The sequence below is a fragment of the Epinephelus fuscoguttatus genome, linkage group LG14 (assembly GCF_011397635.1).
Source record: "Epinephelus fuscoguttatus linkage group LG14, E.fuscoguttatus.final_Chr_v1".
NCBI classification, from domain to species: Eukaryota; Metazoa; Chordata; class Actinopteri; order Perciformes; family Serranidae; genus Epinephelus; species Epinephelus fuscoguttatus.
The window spans coordinates 24,867,340-24,880,669 of record NC_064765.1 but is presented as its reverse complement, the minus strand read 5'-3'; the positions used below and the strand labels follow the sequence as shown (position 1 = coordinate 24,880,669).

At 43.5% G+C, this 13,330-nt stretch overlaps 2 protein-coding genes across 3 annotated transcripts in view; one reads left to right on the top strand and one right to left on the bottom strand.

Annotated features, from left to right (window-relative positions):
• dnajc17 (DnaJ (Hsp40) homolog, subfamily C, member 17) overlaps window positions 1–7,164 on the top strand; it is a 38,339-nt gene extending 31,175 nt beyond the window's left edge. The window contains exon 11 of the mRNA XM_049596388.1: window positions 6,900–7,164. Within this exon, the coding sequence (XP_049452345.1) occupies window positions 6,900–7,025 (126 nt within the window). The 3' untranslated portion in view covers window positions 7,026–7,164. The remainder of the gene's footprint in view (window positions 1–6,899) is intronic.
• Window positions 7,165–10,701: 3,537 nt separating this feature from the next.
• On the bottom strand, window positions 10,702–12,835 carry gchfr (GTP cyclohydrolase I feedback regulator). Of its 2 annotated transcripts, none has more exons than XM_049597118.1 (3): window positions 12,651–12,835; window positions 12,033–12,124; window positions 10,702–11,373 (listed from the first exon to the last, which is right to left on the bottom strand). In XM_049597118.1, exons 1-3 carry the CDS (start codon window positions 12,684–12,686, stop codon window positions 11,244–11,246), a joined length of 258 nt encoding a protein of 85 aa, XP_049453075.1. In that variant the 5' UTR covers window positions 12,687–12,835; the 3' UTR covers window positions 10,702–11,243. The 2 variants fall into 2 exon arrangements, with proteins under 2 accessions (XP_049453075.1, XP_049453074.1); XM_049597117.1 differs by having other exon boundaries at window positions 12,033–12,127; window positions 12,651–12,823.
• Window positions 12,836–13,330: the final 495 nt, after the last annotated feature.

Genomic DNA, 13,330 nt, shown 5'->3' with positions numbered 1-13,330 from the left:
CCTCATCATGAGTTCTTTTTGACATCTCCAAGGTTCAGACTGCATTCTTACCAGTCCTGTGGCCACTTTTGTTTTAATGGGAAATCTGTTGCAATCAGAGGGCTTTTCCCGGAAGGCCAGAATGTGAAAGACATAATTTCGCTTTTACAACGCTGTATTGTTGGATATTAAAGAGGCCAAACCCCCACATCTCCCTATTCTAGGATCCCTGAGCTCATCCATCATAAAGAGAAATGCCAGGGCACCAAGAGTTCAGGTCTCTCCTGCCATTTCTCTTTTCACTGTTTATTTCCTTAACTTTAACAGTTTCCAAAGGCACTCTCCATCTCCGTCCAACAGGCTTCCATTCTGTCCAATACCGTGACCACGTACAACCACATGGCGTCCACGTCCACACATACACACACCAACTTCCATGGCACCTCGCTTGCACTGCTGCCTTTTTTCCTTCACTTCACCTTTGAGTGTTATTGGCTGCATCTGCAGTCTACACGCAACTAGCATTACCTGTACACAGTCTTGAATCAGGCGCTGTGCTGCCTTTGAACCTGATAATGTGAAAGATCTGCATTTTTTATTCTGTTGATAAGACATCAGCTTTGTCTTTATATCAGAAGTTTTTCTGACCTTTTATATGAGAAAATAAGGAAATATGCACTCTCTTTTTCTATTGCAGCTTGATTTATTTTTGAAATAGCTGTATTTTACATACACTAAATATCTTTCTCAGTGCAGTTTGAAGGACGTCTGTAAATTCTGCAGCTTGCATACATAAATATTGTCAGAATCAATAATTTGTATCTGTAGATGCATTTACTGAGACTACATCTCCAGATATTTGGCTTTTGCAGTCAAATAAAAAGACGTCTTGTCTCGGAGTTCCACTCAAAATCCAGATGTTCGCCGTACTTGTGCATTTGAAGGGTTAAATACAGGAAGTAGATTTGGGTCTTAATCTCTATGTAGTGTTTGTCCTTCACTAACAAAAACAGTATAATAGACCAGACCTTTGGGGCTTTACGTCTGCCGAGTCTTATAATGAATGATGACTAATCCCCCACCATTTACAAAGCTTGAGTTTTGTCTGCAGAGGAATTTCACCTTGGCTCCAGTGTTGCATGTACAGTACCTCTGCCCGCTGCCTGTTTGTTTGAGTTAGCGGGAGTGCTCGACGGGCACCCCCCGATTCACCCACCCACCCACCCACACACACACACACACAAATGATTTCTAAATATGTGTTCGCCTCTCATAAATCACCTACTGCATAGATCCATGACACACATATAGGAAAACACACCACGCCACCACACACGCTCCAGATAAATAGTTCCTTGATTAACTTCAGCACAGTGCGTTAGAGGCAGAAATGTTAGCCGCCACCACAGAGCAGGCTTGTTAAGAAGAAGCTATTTCTCCTCTTGGCAGAAAAGTCTGTGAAGTCTTGTCTTGGCCTGGTGACCTTCTTGTTGGAGATATTTGATGGCTCATGTTGTTAATGAGCAATCCAGTTATCAAACGCAAATTGGTAACCTCTTAGCCTGCAGTGTCAAGACACAATAAGCATGAGAGATAGTATGGAAGTATATCAACCAAAAAAGGTTTAAAGGTCACTACAGAGCCTGTTTTATACCCGGTAATATGCATCTTGAATGAAGAGATCACAAGTCTGTGTTGACACCTGACATCAGAATGCATCTCTACATGTGTCTTACTGATCATTTGTGATCGGATCTCACTTCCCCAAACTTTATATGCAATAAACAACCTTAGCCTACATCATTTCATTCACTAACATTGGGAGACTACTGCTGGAGGAGTGTGAACTCTGTCTTGGTGAAAGTCCGCCCGCACACACACAGTGACAGGGCTAAGTTAATTGTTAGCATCACACGCTTAATGTTACCTAATGGTTTATTTAAGGGTTTAACAACAAGTTGTTAAGGTGTCAGAATGAGTTTGTTGGGACTGTTTAACAGCCGCTGCTGTGTTAGCTCTTGCTAACTGGACCGAACTGACCATTCGCTGGGAGGACAGTGGCTCTGAAGACGTTCCTGTAGCACCGCGTCTAACATGTGTGAGGGCACCAACAGGCGAATAAGCAAGGGGGTCAGCTGATTAGATGGTCCTTCAATTAAGTGTACATGCTGCTAAAAGAACGTGGTCACATGCAGCCCAGACCACCTCCGAATGTGATCTAAACGATTGGATCTCAAGACATATTGAGGATGCATTGGGTGCATTTATATCAGTACTAAGAGCTATCCACTTGTGACCCGGTTCCCCAGGATGCATGTTGCTTTCAGGTGTAAATCGGCCACAGTGTGGTTTTAGTTTCTGAAGTAATTAAATCGGCCAAGAAGCATTGTTAAACCCAGTGTTCTCAGGGAGGTGTTAAAGCTTTTAATCTTCAGTTAAGTGCTTTGATTGCTTCTTTGTTTATCAGGTTGCTGCGTGAGCATGATTGTGTGCATCTCTCCCTCTCTCTCTGTTTCTTTGTTGTGTTCATGTACATTTACATTTTAGGCACAGGACAGATGCTCCTGGCCAGGCTGAGACAGAGTTTTAAGGGACAGCATCAACAGCACTGTTACCGACAACACAAAACAAAATAATTATGTGCTTTGTGCTTTCTGATTCTAATTAGTTAGAGGACAAGTATAGAAATGGAAAGTAAGCAGAAAGGCAGAATAAGGTCTTGTTTTGTTTTCTTGCTTTTTAGTGTGTCTCCTTTTTCTGGATGGCACTGGAGTTGTGCGGTTTCCTGTTTAGCAGCATCAATGGATCACAGTAACAGAAGACAGGGACGTCAGCTGTAGCGGTCTTTGTGTGGATGCAACAAATTAACTCGGTTGACATCTTTTGACTGTTTAAGTTTATTTATACTCCCTTTACTTACGAAAATAGATACGTCCATTTCAAACATTGTAACTGCCACTGGCCGCATAATTCCATGCATCCTTTACGTTGGCACAAATACATCCACTAGAGGGTAGCAGTCTTGCAAGGATCTCCACTTTTCTTTCACTACCATCCAAAGGTATGGCGCTATTTGTTTAAGTACCAGAGTGCAATTGTGACAAGCATGCATGGACGCACACTAGGCTATATAACCACTGTTCCTGCAGCATCTGTTCCCTAACCCTAGCCATGTCCGTACTCTACACGTCAACTTGATGAGTAGCTAATCACAGGACAGTAGGGCAGGACTTGCCAAGAAAGTATTAGGATCTATAAAAACCTGGTACTGCTCTGTTTCATGTATATCCGCAATTTTTTAGAAAACATGAACAAATACAGACAACATGAGCGCAGAGTACGGACAGACGGCGCCGTCCGTGTTCATATACATGTGTCTAATGGACATAAATGAACCTTTAAGGCCATAGCGTAATCTTCACGTAATTTTCATACCATTCAGTGTCATGTTTCCCCTTCATTTATTCAGGGTTTCTTTTTAATAACCAATTTTTTTAATTCATGAAAGAGTCATTTTGCTTGTGATAGTTTACTGGAAAAAGGTTGTTTCTTATTTAACAGTGATAGTGGCATCTAGTGTGTGGCCCTAGTCCACACTCTTTCTTCTCCATTGCATAAAACACACAGTTATTTCCTCACGCACTTAATCACTCATGCTCACGTGCTTATACACTCGCACACTTCTCACACAAACACACAAAGAAATGGTGTAATGTGCAGCTGATCTGACAACTTGTGCCAGGGGAACACAGTGGCCACCTGTGCTTCGTGATGCCTCCTGCTGTGTGTGGGAAGGAGTGTGAGAGTGTGTGTGTGTGTGTGTGTGTGCGCCTGACTCACAGCACTGGTGGTATTCATGATGTCATAACTGGCCCGAGGTCAGGCTGGGGTGTGCTGGTTGGAGGCCTAGCCATGTGCTGATGTCACATAGCAAATCCTCAGCTTGTTTGTGTGTGTGTGTGTGTGTGTGTGTGTGTGTGTGTGTGTGTGTGTGTGTGTGTTTTACTACCATCCTACCTCTGCGGTGGCCTTGTGCCCTCCTCTCTTGGCTTTGTACGGGGGCCCGTTGTTTGTGTTCTGTGGTTTCCTACTCACCCTGGGCCCCAGTCTCAGTGCAGCACGCACGCACGCATACATACACAATTGAGTGTTTAGTTACAGAGTGATGCACTGGCTAAACATGTACATTGGAAGTTAACACCCAAGGCAAGGAAACATTCCTCATCCTGACAAGAAATGCGTCACACTGCTCATAAAGCACCTGTTAATGGTCAGAATTCCCCTTCATTATTAGCCTGGTACAGTCCACCCATGACCACACCGGCTACAGAATAAGTCAGACCAACTCTAATTTGAGATTTTTCAGGTGCATGTCTGTGAAGTGGCCAGTAGAGGGCAGGGCAGAGTGTAGATCTATTTGCCGAGGAAGAGGGAGCATTTTCACCAGCCTGCTTGTATACTTGCTTGTATTTTGTTTAATTTGAAGATGCAAGGGTTGTTTATTTACCTAATGGCGTTCGCGTGATATTTCAGAGTTACGTGTCAGACAAGGGCTTGAGCTCACATTACTGGAATGATAATAGCAGCTTTCCTCAATCCAGGGGTGGGGGGGTTGAGGGTTAAACTTCCCCTCACCGACCCTCTCCTCTCTTCTTCCTCCATACTTACCCTCTTTCTTTCAGCACATGGATGCTGGAGTCCCCGTGATGTTTTCCAGATGCCTTAGCTCAGTGAGCGCATTGACAAAAACCTACCTCTCCTCCTCAGATCGCTCTCACTCGCCCAGTCCTTCATGCACACACTCACTCGCTCTCTCTCCTGCAGCTCACTGTCTTGTTAAAGAGACACTTCCTTGGCCCAGCAGACTTCCTGGATATAATCCTATAAAACAATGGCTTACTCTTTGGACACATGGCCTCCCTCCGCTTCAGAATGGGATGACGGTCTCTGTGAGTGCATATGTGTGCGTTATATGCATTTAAATATGCACACACAAGCGTCATCCTCTGTGTATTTTAAAAAATGTTTCCACGCGTCTTTAGAGTCCCTCTTCTTGTGTCTGTGCTGGCCTGCGTGTGGCATATGTGACCACACAGATCGTGACCCGTGTATGTAAGACGTCTGGCCTGTGTTCCACCCTGCTTGATTAGCCATTAGCCAGTGGCTGCCCTCTCCGATTCCCCCCGCAGTAAGAGAATCTCTCGCCATCGTCGTCCAAGCCCACGGCCTTCAAAGAAATCACTCACACACAGTGAGAGGCCGTGCGACTGCCAGGCTTAATCCCAGCCCTCATTTTGGGGTTTAATGACCTCAGGCAGCGGAATTACCCTGTCACAGTTGCTCTGCGGGCTGCTGTCTCATACATGTTCACCCCGCCGTCACGCTGATGGTAACTGAGATGAGAGCGTCTGTAGGAGTCCGCCTGTCCTCGGCTGTGCACCCACAGGCCCTGTCGTGAAAGCAAACACACAGTTGACGGTGACAGTGGTGTCATTCGCTCCGTGTGCTGCCCTGAGTCAATGTTGTCATGATGTAAAATACAGGCATGTTTGACTTCTCCGTGATTCCCCTCCAGTGTAACGGCTCACTAGAAATTTTCCTTGAATATTGATTGAAGGGCCACTCCACTGATTTTGCACATTGAGATCACTTCACTCGTGGGGTGAGCTTCACATCCTGTGAACACAGTAAATATGATGTCATCAGGGTTATCTCAGCTTGGAGACTAGGAATGTATACTTACGCAACCAACTGAAGAGGAGGTGTGTAGTCTGAAGGCATGAGACATTTACCAGACAGAGTGACTAACAAAAAGGTGCCAGTGGTTGCCTTATCCAGGGGTCTTGGAGCTTGACACCTACATGGGAATAAACGTTGGGATATCCTGGCCTGTTTTGCTTAGAGTTTGACTTTTTTTGTGTGTGTGTGTGTGTGTTTTCATGGAAGTGCCATAATTAATTGCTGGAGTGCCCGTTCAAGAAAAGGCCAATTTTACATAGACAGATATTAGGGTTCAACAACTGGCGATTGCCTTTACATTCAAGCGTGTGTGTGCCACATTCTACTTCCCAGTTTCAGCTTGGAGATATGTTCAAGTGGTCAGTTTGCAATGTTCCACAAGCTCTCTTAGCTTTTTTAGCCTAATAATTTAACTTCATAAACTCACAAAAATGTCAACAAACACACATTTTCCTCATTAAACTGAAAAATCCAACTGAACACATTCTGAATTCACGTTTCTTTCCTTTGCCAAACTAAGACGAGTTTAATTGCCTTGTAAACTCATCTTTAAACACATGTAATTCAGCTCACGGCTGTAACTCATTCTTTGGAGGTTTAATTAGCAAAATAAAATGACAGAAATCACCTCCTCAAAAAACCAAGTCACGATATACTCAGCCCATAGCCAATACATTCGCCCAATCCTAAATAACAACAACAAAAAAAGAATATATATTTCATTTTATTTTATTATTTGTGTGTGTGTGTGTGTGTGTGTGTGTGTGTGTGTGTGTGATTTGTTGGTCCATAAAATGTCAGAAAATAAAAAAAAGGGCCCCTTTAACCCAAGCTCATGTTTTCAATTGTTTGTTTTGTCCAGCCAAAAAATATTCAGTTTCCAATTATGTAAAATGTATTTTGCTTAAAAACTGACCTGTATGATCAATCGATTCTCAAAACTCAAAAATGTAGAAAATATTCTGCTGCTCTGCTGATTAATCTTTTTGTTTGTGAATCTTTTTTTAGAAAATGTATGAATACTTGGGCTTTAATACTAACATTACTGCCTCATTTTGTTTGTATTAACAGACAGAAGTCACACAGATTGGGATTAAATATTATAATATGTGCTTTCAGATCAGACTTTGTAACATTTTCCATGTTTCAATAACCTCTTTGTCTTTCCCTCTCTCTTACAGGGCTCCCTGTCAAACGAGCGCGACTATGAGAGTGTGGTGATGATGAGGATGAGGCAGGCCGCCGAGCGACAGAGGCTCATAGAACAAATGCAGAGAGAGGATGACGAGGAGGCTTCCAGGTCATAGCACAGCGGGACTCTGCTCGGTACCCGCCTGCAGTTATTAAATGAATACCTGTCTCAGGCTTTAGTTTCATAAAGCCTCTTATGTGTTTTGTTATTACTTTTTGTATGTTATACACCATGTGGCAAAATAAATCTTTTTAATAACTACAGAGAAACTTTTTTTTTCCATTGCTGTGGTTTTAATCAGTGTGATGTCTTTTCCCTTTATTAAGAATGTAGGATGACTGAGGGAGAGACAGAGTAGAGAAGAAGTGAGGGCTGCTGCAGTGTGGATGGAGAGGTAGGAGTCCTGACACTCAGGCTGCAGGGAGGAATCATTACTGTAACCATGTCGTATCAGTGTGTGTACATCAATGATATTTTGGTAGCATATTATTGATCAATATTTTAATTGCAGATTGGACCTTTTGCTTATATAAAGAGAGATAAAGTGTTGGCAGTTCCCTCTGGTTCAGATGGACACATAATATAGCCTGTGGATTTAGTTTGCTGCAATGAACTGAGATGAACAGACATAAAAATATTGCTTCCTAGTAGATACATCATTATAATGTCATACTGTAGTACCTCTAATCAATACACCAGGCCTGAGCACTAATGAAACAGTTGGTGAATTATTCAAGCTCCAAGTCATCCAGTGAGTTTTTGCTCATCATGTTGTCAAGGAGCCAGAGCAGATTGGCCGGCTGTGCAGCACCACACGTTATCAAACCTTTGAATGATGATGTAATTTGCATCTGTCTGGTTAAATGTGACAACTCATTACTTCACTGTTACAGCCAACGGTGTGTAATCGTCCTCTTTTGTTGTCTGCGTACACGTCCAGTAACGCTGTGAAGTGAGTCGAGTGTTGCAGCGATCCAAACCGCAGACCGCACGATGTGACTACGTGCATGTTGAACTAGTAATCAGGCTGAGATAGGAACACTAGGTAGGTTTTTGTGGGAATACTTGTGGCCTCATGTGATGAAGAGTGAACATACTCTGACGACCCGGTGGTTGAGATTATTGTTCTCTGGGCTTTGTATACAACATATTTAACACCCTACTCCAGTGTAAAGAGACTTTGTAGATTGCACAACTCAGAACTGCACAATGTTATTCAATCAGCTCTGGGGTTTGTGTTCTGAGGTTTGTATGTAATCTCTGTGCAAACTACTTATTTTATTATACTGTTCAAAATCATGTAGATTAGTGGTTCTCAATCTGGGGGTCCCAGAATAAATCTAAAAGGTCAGCTAATTATTAAATGGATAAGAAAGGAAAATATATTTGTACAAAAAATGTTTATTTCTGACTTTTTTTCCTCTTTTTTCTTGTGAAATACTGGATGCTGCAACTTTAGTACAGCATTCTTTGGTTTAACTGCTCATAACGGATGACCACGCTAATCACATACTCTGTCATTAGAGGGTAGCAAGTAGGCATGGCTTCATTTTAAGGAGTCGCAAGCCAAACTTTTTGGGAGCCCCTGTAGTAGATCATGAATATCTGACAGAGAAAAGGCTTTTTTAGTGACTAAATATTGTCATGTGTAACATTTTTTAAATTAAGATAAGATAAAACTTTAGTTATTCTGAGGCGAACTGTTGTGCAAAACTTTCTGCACATATGTTTACTTAAAGGTATAATATGCAGGATTGTTGGTTACTCTTTTATGAACCTGCTCGCCAGCGAATTTAAAGTAAAAGCCAACATCAGATTCACTTTCGTTTAGGGTTTCGCTTCACTATATTTGTGTCTCTTGGATGCCTGCTGCTTACGGTCTAGCACGTGGTTGCTGATTTTTGCTGATCACCACTCTTGTGTTATCTAGCTTGGCTCTGTCCGAGGGTTAAAAAACAAATCCACCTTCAGTACCAGCAACTTTACAGATCACTAATTAATACGTCTTGTCTGGTTTGTTTAATCTGTTAAACAACCAAACTATAAAAACAGCACGTTGTGGTTTGACGGGGGTGAGGTACTGAACTTTTCCTTGGCAAGGAGAGGAGACTTACTGGAGTCTTGTTGTCACCGTAAAGTTGCCAGGCAACCGGCGTAGACTCCTGGAAGTCACTGCTGCCGGCCAAGAAATTGTCTGGCACACAACCCCTCCATACAACTGCATCTGGCTGCAGCTTAAAATTGAACGGACACACATAAGAGTAGTATCGATCCTCTCATCTGACTCTCAGCAATTCAGCAAAGAACTATTGCTTTAATCACAAAGTGAAGGGAGGTTATTGAGGAGCCATGAAATCGTTTTTTGAACAATTTATACTGTGTGATAACTGCTACACAAAGCATGAACAATACATCCATTTTTCCTTCACGCATGATATTGCCAGAATATGAAAAGCCAAGATTTTGCAGCATTAGATGTGCTTATTTTTGGGGCAATTTTCACACTTCACTCTCGGACCTGATGGATCATGCTACATCTTAAATTTATGAAGATGCCACTTGCTTCAAAAATTGTCTGTGTCCTGTCCACTGATACTGACTTCAACATGTCTTTCTAAGTTAAGCTATTATTGTTCTAAGCTGTTTCACAATCGGCTTATGTAACAGATACCTAGGAGAAACTCTGTATTCCTTATGTACGTTCTCTGAAGTGACACGCTACCGCTCTGTGACCCACATTAAGTCAGATGTTAGAGTGCCAAACTTTTGCGGTCACCCTGAGTTTTGTAACAAGGTCTTATGCCCGTGGAACATCTATCCATCCAAACAGTCTTATTTCCCCGTCCCAAGGGGGACTATGGCGTAATGCTGTGTCTGTATTTGTGGGCCTGTGTGGCAGCGCTTTCTCCTGTCATTGTGTTATTTAGGAGCCACATGGCAGCTTCGCAACATCCAGCGCAGTCATCCATCTCTCTAGCACTGCTGCGCCGCCTCGCCATGGCTCTGTTACACAATGTCCAGCTGCGGAGCGGAGTGGTGTGGTGGGAGACATCTGCTCCTCTCCTCCTGCAAAATCCCCTCATCACATGGTTTTGTTTATGCGTAGCCTTTTTCATATCCCGGCAATGTGAAAAAAAGCCCAGAAACACACAAACTCTGTCCAAATGACAACAGAGGAAATACAATTACAGGAAACACATTCACCACCAACCCTGCCCTGAGCCCACAGTGGCTTGTGCTGCATGCGAACCAGGATGGGAAGATGAGCCTGTTGAATGTTCTGTCCTATCAACAATTACAGCACAGCCTTGGAATCCTCATAGTATCTTCTTCCGCCCCGTTTTCCTTATATTGTCCGAGGCGAAGCTGTCACATTGGTGTATGCAAACAGCATGTGGAATCTCCGCGGTCACAGAACTGGGAAGCACCAACATCTTTTGATCTTTGGTGCGGAGGTGGAAGCTAAGTCATGTGTGAGACAGCAGGACTGGTAAGAGTTTGGCTGTGAGCTGGCTGGCAAAGTTTCTGGTTTGCGGGTTAGTGATCCGGGCTGGCCAGACATGTGCTGGCAGACCTGGGGCTGCGCTGAAACCACCCAGCGTTTTTTGGCTCTCGCAGGCTGACTGCTGCACTCTGTGTGCCTGCGGTGCTAGTGCCTCATCTTGGGACATGCAGCATCTCCATAAGATGCCACAGAGCTGCAGGGGTCACAGTAATTTCATTTATTCATATATCGATGTTTGATAAGTGTCTGTTTAATGGATTATCAGAAGGATACATCCTCCCAGAAGTATTGCCATTTTGTCTTTTATTAATAAGTACACAATAAATCCACATTACATCATTTAATCATGAGCATATGATACACCTAGAAAAACATCTTTACACAGTGCTGTAGGAACAAACCTATAGAGCATCATGTTTTATTTATTGGACGGAAGAGATGAAGAACTGGGTGAGGCCTTTTGCACAGGCTGAATTTACAGACATGCCTTTAATTAAGTTTTACTGCCATTGCTGATATATTAACAGTAAAACTAGCCCTCACTCCCTGCACTCCCACTTGGTCACCAGTTGTAAATAGCAAACAATATGGGCCTTATAAAATCTCTGTAGAATGTAGTTCAGTATTCCCCTGAAATTGGTGACCTGTCACCTATTGAAGGTAATCTGAAACCTTATGTCTGGGATAATCTCAAAGTGGATTCTGTAGCTGTCAGTGTGTTGAATGTAGAGCGGAGAACTTAAGTTTCTACAAGTTCTTCAGCAGGATTCATTCATGCTTTCAAAGACTTGCAGAGGCGTCTTGCTACAGTCTACACTCCGTGATCGATCACTCCGTCTCTTTGTGGAGGCACCACACGAGCGTCTGTCCCACCCCTGTCATCGTCAGCACGCGGAAGCCGATCTTCTCCAGCTTGTCCAGCACCAGGCGCGGCGGGTCGTCCACATGGTACTCGGAACTGCATGAGCATAAACAACAAAGTCATCCTCCCTTTTCCACAGATGTGGGATTTCTCTCTCTTTCAGTAAACTTTGCTTGGAGAGTAGAATGCTGTTAATTGTTCTGGTGCTTGTTCACTTCCTTCCACACCTTGGTTCATTTCCCAGCAGCATTTGAATCAGATTGCCAATGACAACACTTCCCTGATCTGTATTCCATCAGCTTGAATGGTTTATTCTAAATCTGCAAAGCAGCAGCCTTCCTCGACCACATTGGGAGGGTTTTTTTTCTCCCCTCCATGTGACCTGATCTCAGCTCTGTCGTCAATATGTACACGTTAACTGCCAAAATGAAAGAAACACCAGTGTTAAGTGCCTAAATATGGAAATACGGCCTGGTGTGAGCACATTTACAGTACACCTGGGAGTCCATTCTGCATGTGTGTGCGTTTGAGCTAGTACAGTATACCTTTCCCTGGTTTTGAGAAGGTGATGGATATGCTTACATGAAAAATATCAATTCAGGAGGGACATTTAAGTCTTGGTGCTTTTGTGGCCAAAACTGTGCCTACAAATCTCTCTGTTTACTTCCTATCCTCAGATATCACCCAGTCACCTGCCACGTTTACTTTGTGTCCACCCTCTAAAACAACTGACAGTGCCCATTTTCAGTACTCACAAATTGTTTCCCAGCATGGTTGTTTTCCTTGCTCCCAGGTAATTCATCACAGCTGGATCCGAATATTCATCTCCCACATTTGTTGGACCGTTCTCCTGTAAGGAATCAAGCACATTAACTATACAACTGATAGTCTGCACAGGATTGATTGAGGAATGCTTTTCTACAACTGTTATTGGTGCAGCTCTGGCTGCATTGCGCTGGCTACACCTGCATCCCTCTGGCAGGTGCGGATCATAATCTCTAATAACTGGGCAGACTATAAATAGATCATCAGATACTCAGAGGCTATAGAATTAGGTTGCTCGAGTCGTGCAGACAACAAAGTGAACATAGGCCGACAACTGGGCAACATGTGTTTTTCATTTAGGGCACCGTGGCACAAAAACAACCATACACACGTCGCTTGCTCCGCTTGTAGCCTTGACTGTTTGTTGTTTTCCAGCATGCAGAATATTACAGGCCACTGCATGACTCTAATCTGCAAGTGGCGACCCTGATTGATTAGTCGTATGCGCTGTGTTGCTCTGCCAAATAAACAAATCCCCAAACTCGAGCGCGTCTTTTTTTCTTCTAAAAGCACGACACGAGTCATTTTCACAGATGCGAGATACACACCAGTCGGATCTGCGTGCTGATGAACATGTAAGGCATCCCTGCTCCCCTGGCGACGGGCTGCTATTCCTCTGGGATTGAATAAGGACGTCTCTGCTCTGCACAGACGCGACGGTCCCCCCTCTCCAACTCGCGCTTCGGCTGACAGCTCTCTGCGGAATGCGGAAACACCCACCGCGGCGGACCAATCACAGCGCTGCTCTCTCAGCATCTGTAAGCCGCGGTGCCTGCTCTGTGCATGAGGTCTTGCTCAACTCGTGTGACCGTTTGTTTGTTGACAATGAGAAATATTGGCCAATGTGCACGAGGAAATGCCTTTTACGCAGAGTTCACAGACTTGGTTAATCATTCAGAATTATGCGTACTCAGTACAGAGGTCCCCTGTGAAAACTCACCACTCTGTGGCTGGGGAAAGTGGACATAATTGTGTAGTATTTTCACCTGCATGGGTTTTAACTGAGGCAAGACTCATAGACTTGAGTTTACAAACTGATGTAGCACACATTTACTTCATTCCAGGCCACATTTGCTCACTTTTTGCAGAGAAACACACATTTTTGAAGCTTTACAGTTACAGTCAAGTTCCATTCACACAATACATTTGCAAAAAAAAAAAAAAAAAAGACAGTTGTGTGCATGCATGTATGACACCGAACCCACACAGTCTGGAACTCTAATTTCCT